This window comes from Rhineura floridana, chromosome 2, assembly GCF_030035675.1.
Source record: "Rhineura floridana isolate rRhiFlo1 chromosome 2, rRhiFlo1.hap2, whole genome shotgun sequence".
In the NCBI taxonomy this organism is placed as follows: domain Eukaryota; kingdom Metazoa; phylum Chordata; class Lepidosauria; order Squamata; family Rhineuridae; genus Rhineura; species Rhineura floridana.
Genome location: NC_084481.1, coordinates 169,358,438 through 169,385,559, shown reverse-complemented (window position 1 = coordinate 169,385,559; position 27,122 = coordinate 169,358,438). Strand labels below are relative to the sequence as shown.

The window sequence follows — 27,122 nt, the reverse complement described above, 5'->3', positions numbered from 1 at the left end:
GTGGAGTGTGGGGGAAGAGGAGAGAGAGGAACTTTCATTGTGTAGTCAGAAGTCCTTGTGCTAATGGAACTACTTCTTGGACACCGCTCAAAATTTTCTTAGGAAGGTGATTAAGAGGGTTGTGGTCCAGCAATTGCAAATACTCTTGGATGAAACAGATTATCTTGACCCGTTCCAGTCTGGGTTCAGGCCTGGTTATGGGACTGAATCAGCTTTGGTCGCCCTGATGGATGACCTTTATCGGGAGAAGAACAGGGGGATGCGACCGTTTCTCTTACTTGATCTCTAAGTGGCTTTTAATACCATTGACCATGGTATCCTTGTGGGTCGACTTGGTGGGATAGGTATTGGAGGCACTGTTTTACAGTGGTTCCGATCCTATCTCCAAAGTTGTTTTCAGAGAATAGCACTGGGTGATTGTCTTTTGGCTCCCTGGCAGTTGTGCTGTGGGGTGCCGTAGGGTACCATCTTGTCCCCCATGCTGTTTAATATCTATATGAAGCCTTTGGGAGCGGTCATCAGGAGGTTTGGGGCAAGGTGTCAGCAGTATGCTGATGATACCCAGCTCTATTTCTCTGTAACATCTGAATCAGGAGAGGCCATGCAACCCCTGGATTGCTGCCTGGACTCAGTGGTGGGCTGGATGAGGGCCAATAAACTGAGTCTGAATCCTAGCAAGACAGAGAGACTGTGGGGATAGCCCAACCACTGTCGTCCATGCACTGGTAACCTCCAGGCTGGATTACTGTAATGTGCTGTATGTGGGGCTGCCTTTGAGGTTGGTCCGGAAGCTGCAGATGGTGCAAAATGCGGCGGCGAGACTGCTAACCGGGGCAAGGTACCACCAATATGTCACCCCACTGCTGAAAGAATTGCACGTGCTACCTATTAGCTACTGGACGAAGTTCAAGGTTCTAGTTTTGGTGTACAAAGCCCTATACAGCTTGGGACCAGGATACCTGAAAGACTGTCTTATCCCTTATATACCCAGTCGATCACTGCATTCTACAGGTGAGGGTCTCCTGCAGATACCATCTTATCAGGAGGTCTGTCCTGCACAATATAGGAAAAGGACCTTTAGTGTAGTGGCACCTATCCTTAAATATTAGACAGGCATCATCTCTGTTATCTTTTCGGCACCTACTGAAGACCTTCCTCTTTGAACAAGCCTTTTAAGTTGAGACCTTATCCCAGTCTGTGTTGGAATTGCTTTTTAATATGTTTTTAAACCTTTCTTTTTTAAAGACATTTTTAAACCTTTTTAAAAAAAATATGTTTTTAAAGATGTTTTGTTTTAATATATGTTAAAGTCTGTTTTTATGATGTTTTAAAGTGTTTTTAGTGCTTTTGTTTGCTGCCCTGGGCTCCTACTGGGAGGAAGGGCAGGATATAAACCAAATAATAAATAAATAAATAAATAAACAAACAAATAATACACAGTTTGCAGATTAAAACAAGGTTTTAATCTGAAGCTTGAATTGCAAATTGCCTCTCTCACACAGGTTTACATTTCACCAAAAGGCAAAAGAAAACTAAGCTTAGGAGACTCATTTTCCTGTCTTACTTCCATGTTCCTTTTTAAAAACAGAAGAAATACTGGGTTCCCTTTTTGACTGATCCTTGAGCTGCATGCTTTGGCTCAGTGTCAATTTTAGCAGAAGTGCTAGTAGCAACAGCAGCCTCACATCACACATATGGCAATGAGTGATGTCTCTTTTTCCACCCTTCCTTCTTTCCACTGCCAAACTGTTTGAAGTTTTAAGGACAAGAGGATTTCCCACCACAGTACTTTAAACCTGGGGATTCCCATAGTAGTTTAAAACCTCTCTGGGAAGACTTTATAGCAAGGCATATGTGAACAAAGTAAAACAGCACTCTGTTTTAAACAGAAACACCTTTAACCTTGACACTCAATGGACATACAAAGGGTTGGATCCAGATTAAGTAGTTGCAAATAACTCTCACTGAAATTAATGGGAAATAACCTAGTCATGACTATCTTTTCACAATGATTTCAATGGGATCTAAGTGTGACTAACTTAGTCTGGTTCCAAACTACAGTACAGTGAATCCCAAACTTTCCCCCCCACAGATCACGAAAATTGCTGTGGGTCTTGGCAGACCACTTAATGATTTCTTTGCCTGTTGTGGCCATTGTAATGCACTGTGCTAGATGCTGTATGATTTATTTTAAAAACCTACATTTTATTATTTTCAATGGGGAAAAAAAAGAACATGTGATCATCCTGAGCATCAGGTGATCCCAAAACAATAATAAACATGTGTGGAGTACCAAGTACCAATTGTACAGTCAGTATAAGGATACATACAGTGACCATATCAAAAAACTGTAGATCTAAAGAATAACATTCATACACAATAGACCAGACAAGCCCTCAAGTGCCTTCCAAGGGCGTAGTGTTTACCATACCTCTTTAAAGCGTAACATGTGACATTGAAGTATGCACAGAAGAGGAGCTGTATTCACATAACATAGGAAAGGAAACTAGGTGGCATCAAATTTATCTCCCTTACCACCCTGCTAAATTATGTGGGATGCTCTGAGAGGTCAATCTCCCATACTCTATCCCACCAGTGAGTCCATCTCCAGTTTTCCACCGTGCTGAAATCTTTAAACAGGCAGTCACTAGTAAAAACACCATCAGTTCTTTATGTATTATATTAGGGCTGCTGTCACTCTCCAGAGATAGAAATGCTATCACTGGATTGGGCAACTTCTGACATCACTTGAAAAGAAAGTCCCAGTAATCTCATATGGAAGTGTAATCCCACCATGTGTCAAGTAGACCCAAGGGCATCACAACCCCACCAACTTTGGGGTGAGAGTGCATTATCAACATGGTATAAACTAAAACTATATGATTTTTAATTGTATTTTTACAGACACGCTGCGGGGCACTGGAATGAAGTTTATGCATCAGCAATGGAACCCCAGACAAAGTACATTCCTTCATCCACCTCATTTTATAGTTGCTGATACAAATAAACCAGCAAACAGAACACATGCACACATTTGGAACTGGTGAAGTGTAGGACAGAGGTAAAAATATGGACTTGTACATACATTTTTTCTCAAGCTCCTCATCATCCAGAAGTAGGCTGACCACCTCCTTGGGTTTCAAGGTGTCTGGTTTGAAATTGCCACCTGAAATCACCATCCTTTGAATCTAAGAAAAATAAACATTCTTCTCAGATTACTGAATGCCAGAGACAATAAAGAGAAAAGGTGGAGGTACTAATTCAATCAAGGGAAAGAATGAGGCAAGTTCACTTTCTTTCACTTTGGGTTGTAGACTGGGCTGGTAGTTATAAACATGTTACATTATAATAGTTATGAAATATGACAAAATAAACTTACTAGGTACTAGTTCATACTTCTGTTTAACAAATTATTTAGACTGAATGTGAAATAGATATTTTATTTTTATATATTCAACCTCTGAAAATTGTTTTAAATAACAATATTATTTGGTGTACCGACATACTAGTGCATTGGGGTTTGACTCTTAATTCAAGTATCATGGACCTATTGGGTCCAAATGAAAACAAAGGGAGACAAGCGTGTTGGTAACTCAGTGCACAGAAGTGGGACTGGACAAAATCAGCTCAACAAACTCATTTGAAACAGCTCTGATAGATGGTAAGATCTCCCTTGAAGTTTTCAGTAGTCACAAGTTTGTACCAGTGATGTGAGCCTGTAATTCTCATTCCAAGAGGCACTCCGTGGCAAAAGAAGGTATGTGTGCATGCTAAATTGTCAAGAACTTGGTGCTATGTACAATCTACCCATTATTGCAGAATGCTACACTGCATAACAGGCATATAAAGCAAAGTCTAGCGAACTAGTAGCTATTTATCTGGTAGCATACTTAGGCCGTCATTTAACTGAGTTATTAGTTTATGAGACATGGAGAGGTCCCATCAGGATGGGCAATATTTTCTTTGTAAGGTAACACCGCCTCCCCGGCAATTATATGATATTCTCTTTGCTGGAGATGAATGTCTGATTTCTTAGCAATCACAGTTCAACTTCTTTGCTATCCCTTTTACTATATTTCCATTATTCTATAATTTGTTACTCTTACTTCACTTTTCTCCTTGGCCCTCTGCAAAATGCGTTCCTCGATGGTGCCTTTACAAATCAACCGGTACACAGTGACCTGTTTTGTCTGACCCAACCTGTGAGCTCGATCCATGGCCTGCTGATCTACTGTTGGATTCCAGTCACTGTCATAGAAAATTACCTGTCAGGGCATTTTGGAGGGGGAAAAGTTACAAATACAAAAATGATTCTATGATCACCACTTATAGCTTGGATTGTGCTTTAAATTTAAAGTAAACTGTCTTGTCTTTGCTCTCAGAATGATTCTGTTAAGTAGGTTAGCATAGGAAGAACCATTTACCCCAGGGCTGATAGAGTGGTAATAGTAGCTGCAGCAGCATGTCCCCCCCATGAGTGTTAAACAGGGAGTGATGCACATTCCAGTGCAAGAAAAAAAAAGCAAAGGAAAGCAGTAACAGTTGCACTGTGGGATGTTTCCTAGCCTATCAAAAGCTGAGAGGGGGAAAGTATGCAGCCATGATGTCGCTGTTGTGCTCCTTTCTTTGGACAGAAAGAGGCTTGAATACTATTGCAACTGTCTCACCTGTCCCTTTAAGGGTTGGAAGAACACCTGAAAAAACTGGGTCAAAGAGCTGCTGAAGTTCTCTCTTATGGACTGGAGAATGAGTATTTTGAAACTACTACTATTGCTTCTCCAAGCTCTAAAAGACCACGAGAAACAGCTGAAATATGCTGTAGTGTTCCCCTCTGCTCCACAGAGGCAGCTTTTTTATTCTTAAAATGCCTTGCCACTCTTCAGAATATCCGGGGTAGGCGGCTGTGAGAGAAACAGTTAGCTGAAGAGGAGGCTAAATTAAGAAAGAAAAAAATTCCCAATGTGGCAGCTTCATTCACTTAAATAATGAAACTCGCAGCAAATACACTTGCTGACTACATTCTGAAATTCTACGTACTTTCATAGCTATATATTGATCTATCTTTGTAAAACACACATTGAACTTTTGGTGCATTTTGAATTGTGAGTATGATCATAACCACTCCATACTGTTTCCATTTAACATTTCTGGACAACATTTACTAGAGTATAACAATTATTTAAAATTATGTAACAATCCAGATTAAAACCCCCATTTTCAGTACCTTTTCAATTTGATGTTAAAATTCACATCAGACTAACATGTTATGCAATGCTGCCTGCCAGAAAATTACTGCAATTAACTCCACACCATGGAACCTAGTGGTCCTTGTTTTAACTGAAATCACTACTCTTTATTTTGACTAAGATGGCTGAATAAGACCAGAATTATTTGTTTTATACCCTACTATTTTCAGTGCTGAGATCATCTCTATGTAGGAAAAAGCATGTACATGATTCACATTTGAAGTGGGGTGCAAATTGTTTACTTTTCAGGTTTAGACGGTTGGACAGTCATAACACTTCATATATGATAGTATATGCACACATCTTTTGCTACACTGCAATTATTTTCATACTGGGAAAACACAATGCAAGAAACAGATGTAATGTTCTGATTCAGGAAAGCAAAGGAAGTGAAACATAATATGAATATTGAATAATTCTGTACTACCAGGCAAATCCTAGCTCTAACCTGGAAAGATGGGTGGGTACAGTTTTAATTAATCAGTCCATAGAAACTTTATGCTTTTGTTCACATATCAAATATCCTGTTTTAGTACTTCTTCATTTCTGCTGAGTGCAAACTATCCTGGAATACAGTGTTGATAACATTTTCAAACCAGGTTGTTTACTTACGGTATCAGCAGCTGTAAGGTTAATGCCTAAGCCACCAGCTCTTGTGCTTAACAAGAACACAAATATATCATTCCTACAGAAAGAAAGGGTTGGGGGAGAGAGAGGAAACAAAAGCATCCATTTCAGTTATGCTGCTACATAAACATTATATATGACATTCAGGAAGATTTTAACACAAGCAACCCTTTAATATTAATGTAGTCATTTTGGTTGACTTTAAATTGTTTTGAACAGTTAATTTTTTAAATATTCAATAGTGAATGATTCATTAAATGCTATATACATCCTGTTAATAAATAGGCATAGAGCTGGATCCAGACTAAGAATGCAACCATAAGTCCCCTCTTGTTGATGGCTGCGGATGGTGGTGGGGTAGAATGGCACATAGGTGCTACTCTGTCAGCCTCTGCTGGTGGAGAGGAGCGCTCCGCCACAGTTGAGGCCTCAGCAGTGCCTTAGTGGGCAAAAGGTTATTGCTGACAGTAGTGAGAGGAATGCCCAGAAACAGATTGTTCTGGAGGAGGGCGCAGGGCTTCAGTGGTTTTGGATTAGCTGGATCCAAAGCCCCGCAGACCAGATGAGGAGCTAGATCTACCTTAGCTATGGTAGTTAGGAAAAGACATAACAAGAAAATAGAAAGAACTTCCTGCTCCCCTTTCTGTGCTTGCTGGTGTGAGCCTGCAGGACTTGGGATGAGAACTGCCACTTTACTTCTTCCCAGTCCCACTTAGGACTGCTCAGTATGTAACATTTCAGTCTCACTAAAAATCAGTAAGACATGTTAGTTATGACTTAGCCACATTGATTTCATAGGCAGCTGTTGAAGAGTTGTCCAGATCCAACCCATAATATAAATATTATTCCTTTTGGGGCATGGAAATTGGGGGAGGGATCTGCAGGAAATAATGTCTGAATGAAACAAAAGAGAGAATATTATACAAAAGACTTGCTAGTAAAGCTGTTAGATGTCCTTTTCTTCCTGGTAGCACATATAATAAGTAACCAAAAGTCTTGTTCATACTGCTGGCTGCGTATCAATCTGATTGATAGCTAAAACTAATTCCCCCCATTAATCATGGATCAACAGCACCTTAGAGAATGTGTAAAATGAATTTCTAATGTTTATAATCCTTTCTCTCAAAATATTAAGAAAATAATTTTGCAAATAAGTGTCAATTCAACATTAATGCATGATTTTCATTCCTTATTCATGGGTTATCTAATAAACGTTTTTCCCCCCCAAAAGATTGCTGCTCAAAAGATTTGCCTATGTGGCCCTCAATCGCTCTAAAGAATAAAGATGATTACATACTAGGTTTTGAATTTTATTTTCCCTAGTCTGCTCTACCTTTATTCTACAGGTGACCACACATCGGAAGATAATGCACAGATAAGTGCTCAGAAAGCTACATTTAAACTCTGAACAAATATTTTGTTAGCTAGATCAGTGTTGTGCCCCAGTCGGAGGGAGAGCTAGATCAGGGAGGGAAGTCAGATGAGGACAAAGCCTGCTTGCGGGCTTTCCCCAGGCACCTGGTTGGCCACTGTGAGAACAGGATGCTGGACTAGATGGGCCACTGGCCTGATCCAGCAGGCTCTTCTTATGTTCTTATGACAAGGCTCCTTGGGGAGCTAGAGCAAGGGAGACGAGCGGGGAGGTTCTGGCAGACCTCAAACTCCCATGCCCAGCACTTCCACGGAGGCAGTTCCTGCCCCTCCTGCGAGTCCAACTGCCCATGCAGAAATCCCCATCAGACACTTCAAATGTTTCCCAGCCAATCAGCATCCAGCTTCCAGAAGCTGTGCTGTCACCTAGCGAAGTCCCGCTGTTGGATGTGCTGTCTGAGACTCGCCCCCCCTGCACAAGGAGGCACGAGAAGAGAGACTTTCAAAGGGTGGAACTCAGGCAGAGTCACAGCTTACATACGAAAACCTTCCCTACTTAAGCTGGTGTCTTCCAAGGCACACGTGCTGAGTCAGCTCTCTCCAAACGCTGCAGACTGCTTAGTTAGGATAGTTAGGGAAAGTAGTGAGTCAGAGTAGACAGGTATATGAACAGCACCGCTTTGGATGTAACCATAACTTTAATAAAAAGAAAAAAAGACATCACCTTGCCTCAGTCTGAATCCTACAGCTCTGGGCAGGACAATCAGGAGCCAAATGTGAAGAGACTGGCTTTCTTTGGACTTTTAAAAAAATTGTACCAAATTTCCTTCAGATAGAGGGGTCTTTTGGAGAATTCATTCTTCACACTATGCTCACTGCTTCCTCCATTCTTTGCTGCAAGTGGCTAGATCAACCTTCCCTAACATGATGCCCTCCAGATGCTTAGGACTACAACTCCAGTCCTCCCTGGCCATTGGCCATGATGGTTTGGGCTGGTGGAAGTTGTAGTCTAAAACTTCTGGAGGGCACCAGGTTGGGGAAGACTGACCTAGATTATTGTTTTTCATCAAATCTAACCACTTCATGTTGCAAGGTGATAACAGTGGCTAGAGTTAGTCTGAGGATTCACGGCCATAATGAAAACAAACTCAGACTATCAAAATAAGGAAGAACACAGGAAAAGCTACCACAAACTAAAATATTTCCCACAAAAGAAAACAGTCACTAAACAGGGCCATTCATATCCACTCCTCCTCCTCTTGAAATTTCTCCACACTATCCATTATGATGTTGAATAAGTATCACATGTACCAGCAATACCCAGATACTTTTGCAGCAAATCAAGAATTGGAGAAGAACTTTCTGGCTTCACACTAACTGCAATAATCTGAAAATAATATATATGTATTTCTATGTAATTCTTATAGTACTTTGACTATATGACCGAGCACATGGGAAAGGTTTGGGTGGAGATAATTTGAAAAAAATTACTGTCAGAAGAGGCCTTTTTCCATATCATTAAAAAATAACTGTCTGAGGGACTTATAAGACTTTAGGGTTGGTGTGTATTTGCATAGTTCTTACTTTACCTTTAGAACTGCAGCTTAACATCCCAGATAACATCCCTGACAATGTAAGCACACATACTTTTAATTTCATGGCATAGGACCACTTAGTTTGTGAAAGAACAGTGATACCCAGATGATGTTCTAATTATTAAGCATCATATTATAGTAAAGTAAACTGCAAGTTTCAGAGATACCAAGTTATGTTCCATAACAATGAAAGTACAAGATAGTATGTTCCACAGGGTGGCAACACTGCTAAGCAATCTGCAACCCTCCAACAGCTGCCTATTATTTTTCATTCTTGTTAGAAAGCTGAGATATCTTTATTATATTATTATTATTATTATTATTATTATTATTATTATTAGTTTATTTATATCCCACCTTTTGGCCGAAGGCCCTCAAGGTGGCTTACAAAAAAACACAAATATAAAATACAATATAAAAATGCATCAATAAAACAATACAAAATACAATCTGCAAAAATTAAATAACAATGCACATAATAGCCCTTAATTGTGGCTTTATCCGTGGCACAAGTAACCTGCATTTTCTGTGTTAACTTTATATTGGATTGGAAGTAGATCCGGTAAAATGAGCGATACAAACATTATTGTTTCTTTCATGTATAACTTTGTAAGTTGTGCTGGCCTTATGAGAGCTGGTTTTCAGGAATTAAAACCTTAGCATTCAAACATAAAGAAGCACTTCACCCAACAATTTATTTTTCTGATCAGCAGAGCTATTTAGCATCAGAAAGAGTAAGTTGGACCTGCAACAAAATGTTGTAATGTACTCTCCTAATAGAAGCATTCTTTCAAACACTCTGTGGCTAATGAGCATCCTGAGTCCTCCTGAGATTGTTTTGGATGTGGGTTTTTTGTCCCCTTAGGTTTCTTTTTTTAAGAGTTTTTTTTGTATTTATGCAAACCTTGGGGTTCCTCTGAACATGTAGGTATCTTCCTCTTTTTTCTCAGTGGTCTTGTCTGGCTATAATCCTGTTGGAACGCACCACTTGAGTTTTCTATTAAAAGAGTGATGGAAAGGAAGAAGTAGAAAAGCCCTAGTGGATCCTTTCAACCCTATGTCCAGATGCTGAAAAATGATAGCAAAAGTATAGTTTGCCTGTGGAGTTTCATTTACAGAGATTTTCTGGTTCTTCTCTTCCATCACTCCTTGATTGATGAATAGCATAAGCATATTCCTATAAGCAGGAAAAGAGGAGTCCCAACATTAACCAACCAGTAGTTTCCAAATCCCCAGGTAAGCAGGCTTCCCCTACTTATCAACACTTATTATCAACACTTATCATCACTATAAATAAGTTGCAAAATAAAGAAAAAAATACCTGTTCTGAAAGTCAGCTACCATATCCCTTCTTTCGGAGATTTTTGAAGAGCCATCTAACCGCATATATGTATGCTTCCTGTAAACCATGTACTCCTACAAGAAACCCAGAACAAAATTTGATTCAGTTTTAAATTTTATGCCTAGATTTTCAATAGCACAGAAAATCATAGTAGTTTTGAACATCACAGTGGCAAATAATATTGTGGGGGCTTCTGATATGCCAGAAAGCTACAAATGTAAAATTGAATGCAAAAGAAAAATTGTTTGTACTGAAAAGTCTGGCTACAACATACTAATTCTGAACCTGTCAAATGACATCATTAAAAAAGACTGAGGTGCTCAGGAAGCCTGTGTCATGTAGGTACTTTGTGAGTCACCATTCAAGTTAATATTCATTTACACCACATAACTATTTCTGACCTATATGGCCTTGGTTATAGGGTTGGGATCCACTTGGTGGAGTAGGCCTGGAAAGCATCCTGCCAAACTGGCAGGCAGTTAGGGTCCATGTTTGCTATTTTACTGCTATTTTTTGCTTTTATTGGTTTGTTAGTAAACAAAGACGCACACACTCTGTCCCTATTTCAACCTGTCTACCTATCAGTCCATCCAACCATTGCACTCCTCTCCTCCCGCCTGTCTGTCCCTCCATCCCCTGCCACACTTCCAGACAGCCCGTGTCTTCCTCCCCTTACCCTCCCTCCACTGCTGATCCCCAGCCAGCTGATGTGCTGCCTGGAGTGCATATCTCTGCCTCCTGCAATGCACCCACTCGCTGTTGCTGCTGCCACCCGCTCACTCTGCCTCCTCCCTGCTGAATGCAGTTCACACAGGGGGCATGTGAGTTAACAAGTAAACACAGGCTGACCAGTTTCACACATGCTGGCCTCTCCTTCCCTTCGCCTGGTCAATTTCACATTAGCAAGCAAAGACAGGCTGATCAGGTTTGGAATCCCTCTGGAAGAAGATCAATGGTGAGAAAGGAGACGGCAGAGGAAAAGGGGCATCGAGAGATCTAATGTGGGAGAGGTAAGTGTGGCAAAGAGGCAGATTCCCGCCATGCAGTTCCCGGCCCAACTCCCTTCTTCCTGGCGCCTGCAAGCAGCTCCCACTGCTGCTTCCAAGGGCAAAGTCTGTAGTACCAGCTGCACTCTCTCTCGCACACACAGAGATTTCCCAGCTGGCACCAGCAGCTGCTCATGCCACCGCTGCTTCCTCTCTGTCTATCTCCAACTGGCAAAGGCGTCCACTCAGGAAGAGGGAGCTATCTGTGGTTCTCTTCCTTTGCCTGACCTTCTGAGCCTTTTCTCTCCACCCTGTTGACAGGTCAGGCTTTGAGGATTCCTTGCCAGGAAGGTTGTGATGCTGGGCAATTGGGTGACTCAATGGTCACATTCAAATGTAAGAACATAAGAAGAGTCTGTTGGATCAGGCCAGTGGCATATCTAGTTTAGCATCCTATTCACATAGTGGCTTATCAGATGCTTTTAAGAAGCCCACAACCAGGACCTGAGCGCAAGATCATTTGGGTTACCTTTTTCTGAACCTTTTCCAACTCTACAATATCTTTTTTGAGGTGAGGCGGCCAGAACTGCACACAGTATTCCAAACATGGTCACACAATAGATTTGTATAATAGCATTATGATATTAGCAGTTTTATTTTCAATTCCTTTCCTAATGATCCCTAGCATGAAATTTGCTTTTTTCACAACTGCTGCAAACTAGGTTGACTTCTTCATCAAGCTATCTATGATGACCTCAAGGTCTCATTTCTGGTCAGTCACTGCCAGTTCAGACCCCATGAGCGTATAAGTGAAATTAAGTTTTTTTGTTCCGACATGCATCACTTTAGATTTGTTTACATTGAACTGTATTTGCCATTTTACCTCCCATTCACTCAGTTTGGAGAGGTCCTTTTGGAACTTTTCACAATACCTTTTTGTTTAAACAACCCTGAGCAATTTAGTATCATCAGCAAACTTGGCCATCTCACTGCTCACCTCTAACTCTAGAGTGTTTATGGACAAGTTAAAAAGCACAGGTCCCAATACTGATACTTGGGGGGACTCCACTTTCTACAACCCTCCAATGGCAGAACTGTACTACTCTCTGTTTCCTGTTTCTTAGCCAGTTCCTGATCCACAAGAGGACTTCTCTTCTTCCATGACTGCTTAGCTTACTCAGGAGTCTTTGGTGAGGTACCTTGTTGAAAACTTTTTGAAAGTCCAAGCACAATATGTCAACTGGATCACCTCTATTTTTATGCTTGTTGACACTCTCAAATAACTCTAAAAAGTGAGTGAGAAAGGGCCTACCCTTGCAGAAACCATGCTCACTGAGTAGCCGTACCACCATTTCTTTTCTCTGTCTTTTACTATGGATGTAACTGAAAAAAAGCTTTTTTGTTGCTTTTAGCATCTCTTGCTAACCTTAGTTCATTCTCAGCTGTGGCCTTCCTAATGCTATTCCTGCAATTCTGTACTCTTCCTTTGTGGCCTGGTCTTGACCTTCCACTTCCTGTATGTGTCTTTTTGTTGTTTACAGGTCATCTCTACACTTTTTGTGAAGCCACATGAGCTTCTTCTGCTGTCTTCCACCTTTTTTAAACTTGTTGGAATTGTTTGCAATTGTGCCTTTAGAATTTCCTTTTTTAGAAACTCCCACCCATCTTGGACTCCTTTTCTCATTAGGTTCAAGTGCCATGAGACTTTACTTATCCTTGTTCTGAGTTTATTAAAATTGGGTTTCCTGAGGTCCAGGCTACATTTATGGCTACTCTCAGCTTTTGCTTCCTTCAAAATCAAGAACTCAAGTATAGCATGGTCACTTTCCCCTAGAGTTCCCGTAACTGCCACTTCATCCACCAAGTCATCTCTATTGGATATGAATGAATGAGAATTTTATTACAGTCAAAAGACCAGCATAAATAAATAGACAGACATACAGTTATAATAATTTAAGAGGATACAGATGTTAAGTAATTAGCTCTTAAAATTAATTTGAATTACATTAAAATATTCAATCATTCGTTAAAAATTTTTAACCTTAAAACTTGGACCAATACATAACTATTTAAAATACATATATTTTTATTCCAATTCATCTAAAATGTACCAAATACATCAATTTTCTAGAAGTATATTATTAACCAATACTGGTGATCATTTTTCTAATTGATAATGCTGTTATTGTATATTTTGCTACTAACAATGTGATCCTCTGAGAATTGTCATTCATTAGGTAATCCAGCCAAGCCGTTTCAGGTTTAGAAAGAATAGATTTTAAAAGTGGCGTAAATATTCAATGCCTTATATGACAATAAAATGGACATCTTAATAATACGTGTGCATTTGTCTCAATTTCACCCTCTCCACAGAGACATAGTCGTTCTGCATAAGGTGTTTTATTAAAGCGACCTTCAAGCAATGCAGAAGGAAGAATATTCAATCTCATCAAGGTAAATGCTTTTCTATATTTAGAGAAAGATAGATTGGAATAGTATGGCATAAGGTCAAAAAATCTTGGATTGTGCCTATATTTCCTTGCTTGGGCTATATGTATTTGAAAATCTATATCTTTGATTCGTTGTCTGATATTAAATTGGGCAGTCTCTAAGCCCATTTTCAATATGGTTTGGTAAGAAAAGCCTAATTCCTGCAATTTAGTTTGAATTAGGCTATTCCATTTAGATTTATAATTATCTTTTAAGATATGCGGAGCAAGGCCATTAGGTTCAAATATAAGTTTTAACCAATAATTTATTCTAAAAAACCAAATTATTGATTCAATCCACTGAAGCCCTGTTTCTAAACGAATCACACAACTTGGAACACATGTAGGGATAGCCATAATGGTTCTTAAAAAGGAATTTTGGACTATCTCAAATTCATTAAACTTATTACAGGTGGTAGTTTGTATTCCATACGTAAGTTGTGGAATAATTTTGGCTTTAAAAACTTTAATAGCTGGATTGGGCAATTGTCCACCTTTAGAGAAAAAAAAGGATATCAATGCTTTAGTAGTTTTTTTTGCATTAAGTATAAGCGAGTTGATGTGAAAACGATAGCTTCCTGAGGCTTGAAAGACAAATCCTAAATATTTGATGGAATTCACCTGTTCCAGTAAGCACCCATCTATATACCAACATTGTTTGGTTCTTTTTTTGGTGAATATCATAACTTTTGTTTTTTGATAATTTATTTCCAAAAGTTCAGAGGAGCAGTATTCTGCTATTCCAGTTAATAGACGCTTTAGGCCAATAGGCATTTTTGATAAAAGGACTAGATTGTCTGCATATAATAAGGCATCTCTGGGTGTACTTGCTAACATTGGAGGATGAAGAGAAAAAGAGGCTAATTTCGCAATTACATCATTTATATATATGTTAAACAATAAGGGCGCAAGGACACACCCCTGTTTAACCCCTTTAGTTGTTGTTATGGGGTTTGTTAGGTGGCCTTTATTATTGCATCTTATTTGGAAGGTTGTATTTTTATATAGGCCTTGTATGAGGGCTATCAAGCGCCTGTCCAGGCCTAAGCTATTTAATTTAGACCAAAGCCGAGATAGAATCAAGTCAAGGACAGCTGATCCTCTAGTTGTTTCCTCCATTTTTTATAGGAGAAAGTTATCGCCAACACAAGTCAGGAATTTCTTGGAGGGGCCGTGTTTGGCAGAATTTGTCTCCCAACAGATACTGGGGTAATTGAAGTTCTCCATTAATACTACAACATGCCTCCTTGAAAAATTGGCAGTTTGCTTTTCAAAAGCTTCATCCTTGTCTTCTCCTTGATTGGGTAGCCCATAGTAGATTCCTACCACCATGTTCCTTTTATTCCTTGCTCTATTAATTTTAATCCAGATACTCTCAGTGGAGCTACCAAGCTCCGCCTCCTTTACTATTCATTCTGTTCTTTTTGAACATGTCCATCAATTGCTGTATTCCAATCATGGGAGTCACCCCCCCAATTTTCAGTTATACCTATCAAGTCATATTTACCCTCCTGTATTAAGAGTTCAAGTTCATCCTGTTTGTTTCCCATACTCTGGGCATTAGTATGTAGACATCAAAGACCATGTGATTTACATTTTGGCTTCCTTCTTAAATTTTTATGAAGACTATTACTGGGCCCCATTAGAGCTATTCCTGTTACTGTGCATAAGCCTTTGTCAGTCGGTACTGCCAAGTTTACGTCTCCCTCCCCCTTAGGATTCAGTTTGAAGCTCTCCTGATGACGTTTTCCATGTTGCAGCCAAACACATTCTTCCTAGTCCTTGTGAGGTACAACCCATTACTTGCCAGCAGTCCATCTTCCTGGAAGTGTAGCCGTGGTCCTAGAATCCAAATCTCTCATGTTGGCACCTTCCTAGCCAGTCATTCACCTGGAGTATTTTTCTTTCCCTTTCTGCTCCTCTTCTAAGTCTGGAAGGATGGTTGAGAAAAGTATCTGGACCCCACAGTTTTTGCGTTTCCTCTTTTGAAGTCAAACATGCCTGTGCTGGATTTTCTTGGCTATTGGCCATTTACATGTATGTTTAGTTTAATACCACTATGGTCACTGCCCCCAACAGATTTGATACCACTTACATCTTGCACCAGGTCCTGGGTCCCACTTAAGATTAAGTCCAGGGTCACCGCCTGTCTGGTTGATTCCATGAGCAACTGTTCTAGGGCAGAGTAATTTAACTAGGAATTCTACCTCTTAGTCATGGCTGGAACACAAATGTAGCCAGTCTATGTGAGGGTAGTTGAAGTCATTCATTACTACATTTCCTCTTTTGCTTGTTTCCTTGATTTAATTCTTCATCTCAAGATCTCACGATGTCATATTTATTTAGTTTAAGTGTAGTTTGTTTGTACGTCCAAACCCTCCCTGGCCAGCTAACTATGGTTTGTTTACAGTCAACAAGCCAAGATCTGAAATCAAGGTTGAAGCTGTGTTGTGAATCTCAGCTTGCTTTAATTGTGGTTTGTTATTACGTCCAAGCCTCCAAAATGTATTCAACCAGAAATATTCTTCACTCTCCTACAGCAGAAAATACAGCCTACTTTCTTTATATGGTCCTAATGTCTCCTTTTGCTGCACAGCATCCATACTAGACAACATCCAGCCCCCCTCAATAAAAATAGATCTCTGAAATTGAAGGACACTGAAATTGAAATTGCTTCCAATGACAGCCTGAGTAAGGGAAGAGGTTTTATATTGTTTAAATGAGGTATGACAGAAAAACATGTTACATTAATGCAAAAGAACTGTAGGGCTAAGCTATGTGACTCCTTGCCACAAGTGTTCTTCCAGGGCATCTATTTAAATTACTAAAAACCAGACTAACTGTAGTATTGTACATGAACTACATCACAACCATCAACAAAACATAAGAGGGGAAAAAACCCTATTTAGAAACCAAAAAAGAAAAAATTGAGCTGGCAGCACTGTTTAGCCCCTAGAAGGATATTGTTACCTCAGAAGAGTTCAGACCTTACCAGAGATATCTTGGGCTTCTACTAAGGAAAGGGGTTGTATATTGGAATCCACCTCAAACAGACTAAGTATGCAGGCATGGATTGAAGAGGAGGAACTTAATGAACTATAGTAGCTCTTCTGCTAATACAGATCCAGCCAGATGGAATAATAAAACAAATATATGATGCCAAATGAGGTACTCAGGAATGTTAACAGCAACCTCATAATTATACTGGAAGATTCAAGAGCTTTTGCCAGAATGCCTTTCAGATCTTTAACCATAAACAGACTGTAGACTTTGATTTTTTTTAAGTAAAAAAGATGCTGCTGACTAATCCTAGATGGATAGCTGTATTAAAACTACTTGAATATCCTCCCATTAAGCCTTGTTTAGCTAATGTGGTCAGCGTGACACTAGAAGTACTAATCCTGGAAAATAATGAAATCAATCCTGAGTAGAGAATGCTGGTTACTGAGGCAACAGAGAAATTGAATAATGTCATCTCTTCCTTCCTTTGGTCCACTGGGAATGACAGGGACTTCACAAAGCTAGAAAAAATGTTCACCACCCAATAGTAATGATTCAAACAAAAAACAACCAAGCAACTGATTTAGAGCCCGATTCCATGGTTCTACTGCACAGAGAAGAAAGTAGGTAGATGGTCCACTGTGTCAGCCCATAAAGTGATTCACGGTGTTATACTGGTGCAGCTAAACATCCAGAACTTCACTAGCACAGCAACACAGAATGGTACAAATGCACTAAGACCTCACACAAATTAGATAAGGATAGATAGGGGAGTAGGGAAAATATGCACAATTCTATAGTAAAAGCATGCCTTGCTCCAATGTGCTACTCCTCTAGCAAAAGCATGCAATAAATGAAGCCTCTCCCTTCCTTAAAGGATATTATTTATGCCAAATACTATATTTCCTTAGTCATTAGTTTCAGATTCCCCTTCACAGAAGTTAAATGTTTCCTACCTCCAACAAGTCAATCATCCGTGTCATCTGAGAGTAGATAAGGACTCTGTGCCCTTGTGATTTCAATCTTGTCAACAAAACATCAAGGGCATAAAGCTTTCCACTGTCTGTGATCAGACTCTCTTTGTCTAAAGGGAAGAAAGCATAAAAAATAGAAAAAAGCCTATTGCACAGAACTGTTGTAACATATGGTAAAAGATTGATTTTTACATCAACTCAGTTGATTAACAGAATAATATTTGCTAAGGTGACTGTAGGAAGCTCTTTTATAGAAAAATAATGAATCAAATTGGTTATAAGTGAAAACCTAGAATCAGAATGTGTGAGAGAAACCACTTACTGCTATACTTTCATCTTCTCTCCTCAAAGGGATCATGTCTGTATCCTGAACTTTCCACCCCAGAAATGCGTATCACTTTTAAATTCTTGTAACCCAGGCACTTTCCAAACCTGACAACTTCCTGCATTGTCCAAATATAGCCCTCACACCTTGCCTTTTTGACATATCACATCAATTGTAAGCTGTAGCTTTGCAGAAGCAAAAGTGTACTAATATACATGTAGTTCTATGGGCAACCAAACTTGTGACTATACTGCAACGTTCATTGTCATTTGGCCATCTATTCCCCAACCCCTTTCAATAAATATTTCCACCTGGAACATTTCAATAAATACTTTAACAACTGTGTGCCATCTTTCATCTTATATGCTTCTTGAACTATAGGCTTAAAACACAGAATTTTGACAGAGGGAAAATTCCTGCTCTTAAAATCCCAGCTTACAAACCCACATAACCCAAGAAGAAAGAAAGCTGGGTGCTACAGAGAATTTTTGGCAATCTAACGTTAAGCAACCCACCAACTAAAGTCAATGGCTACAACATCCACTGATTGTAATGAAGCAGGTTGCAGCAAAAACAATTTCTCATGGACCAGAAAATAATCTGAAGGAAAACACATGAGGATTGAGATATGGGGGCATTGGCGGGGGCTGCAGTGATATATGTAAACACGCATGTGTGAGTACGTACGGTGTATGGCTGCATGTGTATGGCTCTATGTATGGCTGCAAGTAAAGTGGCATTCCTATGTTTTTTGGATTAGAAATGCTGTCAGCTGCAGATAAAATTTTAGCTCAGACCAATATGAAGGCATTATAAAATTACATTATGGGCCAGTAAAATTTATGCTATAAGCCCTAACTGCTCTGCTCTTGTTTTATGCTACCTCAAGGGAAGAAAAATCCTGTCAGAATTTCTTTACCTCCTCCTCCTTTACCCCACTCCTACCTTAGTTCTATTCTAAGTGGTGACTATGATCATAGTGGTGTGTATTATATGCATATAAGGCAAAATGCTGAACTTGATACCTGAATCTGGGGTCATGAATTCATTTTCTGAAAAGTCCCCCTCCCCAAGCCCTCACTTTGTAGTGGAAAAAACCTCAGAAATGTTTGCCCAGTGAAGTCTTAGGAACATAGAAGAGCTTTGTAAGAAGTTTCCAGGGATCAGAAGGCTGTATTCCCCCTACTCAATCCTCACCTAAAACTCTACAAAATATAGAAAACATTTCCATTCCCCCAAATACTGCAATCAGGAAGTATTTGTAAGAATCAAGTTTCCTTGGTGCTAAATTTGGTACACAGGAAATCACAGTAATCGTATTTGTTCTACTGCATCCCCTAATGTGGAGAACCTATGACTACAACAAGTTCACTGTAAACTGTAGCTAACAATGGAAATGACACATTTCCAGATCTGTCCACTGTATTTACAACTATATTAGGCACTCATAAGGGCACACATAAGAGCAAAATCTGAAACTCAATCCACTGGGATAGGTAGGCATATATACATATATTTTCTTTTTGGTGTTAAAATTTGGGATATAGGCTTCCTAAGCTATGCCTTCTGGAACAAGTGTTCAGACTTTAAAAGCGGGTTCATGGTATAAGAGAATTAAATTATTAATTCAGTGAGTTTGACATTTTTTTAAAAGTAGCATTATTCCAAAACTGGCTAAAGCACTTTTTAAAAATATAATGAATAATATGTGTGTCTAAGTTAATTAGATTCTTGGAAGTTAAGAAACTTCCTGGTATTTTGTCTTTTAAGTTTTCTCATCAAGATAAAAACCATTTATTAGACTTAACCAAGTACCCCATGAGAGAGTACTAACCCTCCTTTACTTCTACCTGATCTCCTCTGTAGTAGCAGACAGCTGAGAATCTTCTATGAGACTCTGAGTATATGGTGAAGAGGTTGTGAAAGATAAGACTGCGTTGTCTGCTGGACTTGGCAACAAGGAAATTGGAGCTACGCATTTGGATCATTTATTTCTCAACAAGAACCACTAGTTTACTTAGAAGAAAAACTGAACTGTTGCTAGCCAGATGAGATATGTAGTAGAAAGGGTTGTATCTTATGTCGTAGTGACTGATTTGATCTCCAAAGAATCCCAACTATAGAGTTTGTGCCCCACTCCTCACTTTTAGGAACTTGACTTAATCTTAGTTACCACTAGGGAATTAGAAAATGCCCCTCTGGTTATGTAAAAATAGAGAGTAAACAGGACTAAATCCTAGTTTCCAGCAACTGCCCCCTCCCCTAGATGCCCGAAAAGCATAATAGGGTCAGTGAGGAGCTAGCAAGCTCTCACAGTAAACAGCCAGTAAAGTTGGTGCACTTTATCAATGCAAAAAGGACTCAGACACTTCCTGCCATTTAATCTAAGATCATTTTTCTTTCAAAGAACAGGAAAGGCCTCAAGAGATTCCCACAGCGATCACAACTAGGAACGCTGAGTCTGAGAGAGAATGGCAGAGCTCAACGCAAAAGCTGTTTTGCTGCTTATTCAGATATCCACCTCACTAAAACTTTGTAGCCTGAACATTAACTTTGGATCAAATTGCTCGAGTTTTATTCACTTGCTAAAACAAGCTTGATCTCATCTATTATTTATGGTATTTTTATCCTGCTTTTCAGACAATTATTATCTCCCAAAGCAGCTCACATCAATTAAAGAGAAAAGAGACAGGCCTGTCACCAGGCTTATAAACTAAAAAGACAAGCCTCATGAGGAAAAGAGGAGGGAAAAGGAAGAGGAGGAGATAATTCCCTCAAGACCAAAACAAAGTGGTGAACAATAAAAGGGCATTTATTATACAGCCACGATAATACAACCATTTATTATACAGCTGTATACTACAGCCAGCATAATTTTTCACATTCCGCAACGTTAAATTGAAAACACCCCCCATGCCATTCTGATGCTTCCCACAAGCTCATTTCAAAACAAAACCTTACAAAACTTATAGTCCTGAGCTCAGAAATGCTTGCTTAACAAGCTTCTAAGTGTTCATGGCGATACACAAAACAGTCAGAGAGAATTGAGAGTTCAAAGTGTAAAAAGAGAGGAAAAAACCAGACCCATTGGACTTTTTTCTGTCCGAGTTCTCATAATTCGTTGAAATTAATTAAAAATCAGCCATGTTCACAAAGTACCTGTAATCCTATTACTGACCTTCATCTTCTGCAGTTTAAAAGTTAAAAAAATGCTTGGCCGATTTTTCATTAATTTAAAAAAATTAATATTGAAAATAATATGCTTAGTAAGAACCAACTGTAAGTGTCCTAAAAGCCAGACTCGTAGCTGCTTGGCTTGGCTTGGCTAGCCTAATCAGGGGGCCACACCCATAAGAACATAAGAAGAGCCTGCTGGATCAGGCCAGTGGCCCATCTAGTCCAGCATCCTGTTCTCACAGTGGCCAACCAGGTGCCTGGGGGAAGCCCGCAAGCAGGACCCGAGTGCAAGAACACTCTCCCCTCCTGAGGCTTCCAGCAACTGGTTTTCAGAAGCATGCTGCCTCTGACTAGGGTGGCAGAGCACAGCCATCACAGCTAGTAGCCATTGATAGCCCTGTCCTCCATGAATTTGTCTAATCTTCTTTTAAAGCCGTCCAAGCTGGTGGCCATTACTGCATCTTGTGGGAGCAAATTCCATAGTTTAACTATGCACTGAGTAAAGAAGTACTTCCTTTTGTCTGTCCTGAACCTTCCAACATTCAGCTTCTTTGAATGTCCACGAGTTCTAGTCTTATGAGAGAGGGAGAAGAACTTTTCTCTATCCACTTTCTCAATGCCATGCATAATTTTATACACTTCTATCATGTCTCCTCTGACCCGCCTTTTCTCTAAACTAAAAAGCCCCAAATGCTGCAACCTTTCCTCGTAAGGGAGTCGCTCCATCCCCTTGATCATTCTGGTTGCCCTCTTCTGAACCTTTTCCAACTCTAGAATATCCTTTTTGAGATGAGGCGACCAGAACTGTACACAGTACTCCAAATGCGGCCGCACCATAGATTTATACAACGGCATGATGATATCGGCTGTTTTATTTTCAATACCTTTCTTAATTATCCCTAGCATGGAATTTGCCTTTATTTCACTTTAGACAGTCATGGCTTCGAACAAAGAATCCTGGGAAGTGTAATTTGTGAAGGGTGCTGAGAGGAGACTTCTATTTCCCTGACAGAGCTCCAGTGGCCAGAGTAGTTTAACAGTCAGCCGCTCTGATTGAAGCTCTGTGAGGGGAAGAGGGCATCTCCTAACAACCCTCAGCACCCTTCACTAACTACACTACCCAGGATTCTCTGAGAGAAACCATGACTGTCTAAAGTGAAACAAAGGCCTGGTGTGTGGATGTGGCCAGTGACAGCTGTGGTTTAAATTTGGGTGGGAGACTAGATATGCCTGCTGTAGAATAAAAAGGTGGGGGAAATTCTGGAAAAGAATGATACTGTTCACAATATTTTCCTTTTGGAAAGTGGCTTCCCCTCTGCCCAGTGCCTACCCACCCAATGTCTTCCCCTCTTCCAGGTCAGTTTCACCTATCCTAAGCTTGATTGCACAGGAGTAAATCCCACTGATCTCAAAAAGCATGCAAATGATCAAACCTGCCCCCCCTCCTCCCCCCTTGTATTCCCTCCCTCTTGCTCCTTCCTTCCCCCTTCCTCCCCCCTCCCTTATCCCCTTCTTCCTCTTTCCCTTCCCCCCTCCCACTCCATGGTCAGTTTTACCTATCTTAAGCATGATTGCACAGGAGTAAATCCCACTGAACTCAATAAGCATGCAAATTATCAAACCTGCCCTCCCCTCCTCCCTCCCATCACATCCCTTTTGCTGCTTCTCACCCCTTCCTTTACCCCTCCTTCCACTCCCCTCCCCTCCCTTCCTCCTTCCCTCTCCTCTCCTCTCCCCTCCCCCTCCTTCTCCCTGATAATCAGTTTTACCTATCCTAACCATGACTGCATGAGAGTAAATCCCGTTGAACTCAATAAACATGCAAATTATCAAACCTGCTCCCCCTCCACTCCTACCTGCTCTCCTCCTCCTGCACTTCCTCCTCCTCCACCCTGCACTTTCTGAATCAACATCTACTAATTTCCCCACCATCTACATCCAATTCACTATCAAGGTCTCACTGAGTCAATCTGCTTCTCTCTGGAGTTTATATGCTTAGCTTTGTACTTAGCCTTTACCAATCTGGTCTCTTTAGATGTTTCAGACTACAATCCATTGGTTATGCTGGCTGCGGCCGATGAGAGCTGAAGTTCAAAATATCTGGAGGGCACCCCATTGAGGAAGGCTGCAAATACATCAACTACAGCTGGAAACACACATCATACATTGGCCATGTTTGCACATCATGCTAAACCATAGTTCAGGACAATGTGCTCAAGCAGAAATGGGCTGCAGTGAGCCTCTGGTTCTGCTTCCCTCTTCCCACATGGCTGGGAAGAGCTTAGAAGCCTGTTTCCACTTTTGATTAACTATAACTTGCTGTGTTGTCTAGAGCTGAAACCTTGGTTCATCTTAACAATAGTTAGTTTAAACAACCTAGCTACAGTAACTATGGTTTGAAGCTGGCTTGTTTGCATCTAATCATAACTAATATTAACCATAGTTTGTCCATCCAGACAACACCACAAACACAGTTAAGCAAATGCAGAACAGAAACGTCTGAACTCTTCCTCCTGGAAGGTGGAGGGAGTGTGTGAGCCCAAGACTTGCTGTAGCTTGTTCCTGCTCATAAACATTGCACTGAAATATGGTTTAGTTTAGTGTGACATGCAAAGATGGCAATGGTATGGAAATAAGCATTGACAGGATATGCAGAATTATCACAGCAAGGATCAGTACCTGTGTTCCTCTGTCTCACTGCTGAAAGCTCACCTCCACGTGCCATCTACTGTATTTGTTTCCTTCACAATAGACAGCCCTATACGTATATAAAAGCTATGAAGGTGTTTGTTCTTTTGTTTAATGCTAGAAAAACGTAATAGTCCTAATAGATCAACAGTTCAAAATATAATTTCACACATTGCAGCTGCTGATATATCTCTCAGGAATCACCTCCTCCTGCATGTACTTGTTCAAGATTTTTGTTGGATTTCTAAGACTCCTAATTGTTTTCCCAGCAGCTAAGAGTGGTTGGTGAGGATGAGAAAGAGGGCCTTTTCAGTTGCAGTGCCTAAATTATGAAATTAACTCCCAAGGAAGGTTCATCTGATCCCTTCTATACCCATGTTTGTCAGATTCTTAATACTGTTTTATTTTGGTAGCCTTTTTCATATGAGCCGCTAGGTTATGAGGTTTGTCTGCTGCTCCTAGTGTGTTATTTTATAGATTTTTTGCTGTTGTTTTTAGAATCACACTTTAGCTTGGTTTTTTTTTTTAAAAAAATTCTGTATTCTACTCTGAATACAGCTTTGGCATGGAGAGGCAGGATATAAAGAACAAAATAAATATATACAATGTCAGGCTGTGCACTGTATGGTTCATGTGTGTGCATTTACATCATGTGTGTATTAGAGCTAAGATGCATTCCTCCCTTCAGAGATTTAACTGCTAAAGATGGGGGAGAGGACTGACCCTCAAAGAGCAACTTTAGTAACTCACAGTACACAATATTAATAAGGCAACCTCAAAAGACAAAAACCAAAAATGAAACAGGAGCAGCACTTTATCAGGGACAGGAACTGGAAAATAGGGACAGCTGGGGTACAGGGGACTGAATGGAAAAGATTTGAAAATACTAGACTGAGCTAGTAAGCTGTAAACAGGCATTTATATCTAGTTTGGCCCAGATACTCAGAATGGTGAGGAGGTGATAAAGATGCATATGTCAGCACAAGAAAGCAACCAGATATATGCTGGGCTCTGTTAGGTAAACACTAATCACTCACACACATGCACACCTACTCAACTTTCCTACAGGTTGCTTGTAGGAAGCATCATTTATTTTCCAGTTTATGCATGGGTAGAAGTCTGAATACTAGCACAGGTAGATATGTAAAGTATTACATCCACTGCATTCTTTGTTATTAAACTATTCAGTTACAGGATTGCCACCCACCTGGTATCCTGATGAAAGACCAGCTGTTTTGAGGTCTGATCCCTAATAATCCCCCTGGAAATTCTGGGAAGAACTGAGAGTATCGTTTTAGCCAGCCAGCTGCTAGTTCAGGTGCTCCATATAATACACATTGCTTTGCTTCAAGGCTTCCTCCATCTTTAAGTGCTCTACGCTCATATTCTGCACTCCTATCATTGCAGTAGAAATCTCGTGGCACAGCTGTTACCTGTGGGTTACAATAGTAAAATTATACTGGAGTTGATGGTGAAAATTTTGGCTGAAATGAAATACCCATAATAAATGAGCTTCCTTTAGTTAAACAGTACTAAACCAAACAAATACATAACTACTTGAGTGTTCTCTCTTTCAGGCTCACTTGTAATAGTGACATATATTGTTAATATGTTTTTTAATAATGTTTTTAACCCTTTTAAAAAATATGTTTTTAACGTTGTTTTGTTTTAATGTATTTTAAGGTCTGTTTTTATGATGTTTGAAGTGTTTTTAGCGCTTCTGTTTGCCACCCTGGGCTCCTGCTGGGAGGAAGGGTAGGATATAAATAATAAATAAATAAATAATATACAAGCAAGAGGTGTTGCAGAATGCCATCTCAGATGCCAGCCTATGGCCAGGTAATGACATTTTCACGTCGTATGGAAACTACTGCTTCTATATTTGCTACTTCTGAAACCTTATCACTCAACTAGATGGACAAAATTCAAAATTATATGGTTCTTGCCCACAGGGGTCAGTATCTATCAAAGCCCAAAGAAGTCAGAAAAGGGCTTGACAAAGGAAAATCGAGAATGAGGTGGGAAAGGTTAGCTGGCAAACTACAGTGTAGAAAAGATGGGAGAAAAAACATGGTTTGATGAAGAAGGGAGATGACTTCATGGACTGGAGGGGTGCTGCAACAGAAGCAGGGAGTGGCATGCATAAGGCTTGAGGGGAGCAAGACTTTAAGGAGGACCATACACCAGTAACAGTCCTCATCCTATCTTTAATGGAGAACCCCACTGGATATTCTACTCCGATTGTCATCAACATGTGTACTTCTGGATCATCCTTTAACAATTATGTAATGGATATGGGATCTTGAACTCCTCTAGACAGTTTATACAGGGAAACAATAGGCCAGAATCAACTGGTGTTTGAAAATAAGGGCCTTGATTGGATCCACCAATTTAGAATTCAGTACCTTATTATCAATGTTCACTGATTCAGTGTATTGGAAATACTTTATGTAAATGCTATCTAAACTGAATGGAAAAGAATCAGAAAATAAGGGCCTTGATTGGATCCACCAATTTAGAATTCAGTACCTTATTATCAATGTTCACTGATTCAGTGTATTGGAAATACTTTATGTAAATGCTATCTAAACTGAATGGAAAAGAATCAGAAAAAAACAAATTTGTTGTTTTTGAAATTAAACTGCACACCAATAGTGACAGCTCTTCAATGAGCTGCTGACTCTGCTACGGGAGCCTCTATTTGATTCTTTTTTTAAAAAAAGTCATGATACATTTTTATATATATTTGTTGTATCTACACACATACATATATCAACATAAAAATGTATTTAACTTATTTAAATGCTATGTGAATTTACATATATTTCTCTCTTTCTGGAATACCAATATATAGGGAAAGAAAACACAATATGCCAACACACTCTTTTTTTTTAATGGCACTACAGAGAAGTCCAGATCCCTATGTACTTGAAACTTTGCAAGAAACATAGTAATTATGGAACGTTTATATAGCATCAAGTGCGCCTTCTATTTGGCATCATTGCAAGCCCTGCTATATCTGTTAGTGTCAAACCTAAACAAAGAGCTGCCTTCAGAGGTCCTCTCCCGCATTCCTTTTGCACAGAGGAGAGGAGCTCTTCTGAGCCTAGATTGCACTTGTGCCTCTGGGAATCAACTGCAGTGTGGTGGGGCTGTTATCTTATACCGGATATGCAAATGACATTGGGCCTTAATCCATCTGAGTGTGGACATACCTCAGAAGACCCCCACAGTTGCATCATAATATGCATGTTTGAATTGTAAAAGCCAGATTTTGTATTTTTTTCTTGTATTCTTTTTCA

General features: G+C 39.8%; 1 protein-coding gene across 3 annotated transcripts in view; it reads right to left on the bottom strand.

Annotated features, from left to right (window-relative positions):
• INO80 (INO80 complex ATPase subunit) overlaps nucleotides 1–27,122 on the bottom strand; it is a 166,431-nt gene that overhangs the window by 25,924 nt on the left and 113,385 nt on the right. For all 3 annotated transcript variants that reach the window (XM_061611396.1, XM_061611394.1, XM_061611395.1), the window contains exons 26-31: nucleotides 25,028–25,253; nucleotides 17,613–17,740; nucleotides 10,161–10,255; nucleotides 5,859–5,931; nucleotides 4,107–4,265; nucleotides 3,086–3,188 (exon numbers count right to left, since the gene is read on the bottom strand). In XM_061611396.1, coding sequence (XP_061467380.1) covers nucleotides 3,086–3,188; nucleotides 4,107–4,265; nucleotides 5,859–5,931; nucleotides 10,161–10,255; nucleotides 17,613–17,740; nucleotides 25,028–25,253 — 784 coding nt within the window. The remainder of the gene's footprint in view (nucleotides 1–3,085; nucleotides 3,189–4,106; nucleotides 4,266–5,858; nucleotides 5,932–10,160; nucleotides 10,256–17,612; nucleotides 17,741–25,027; nucleotides 25,254–27,122) is intronic.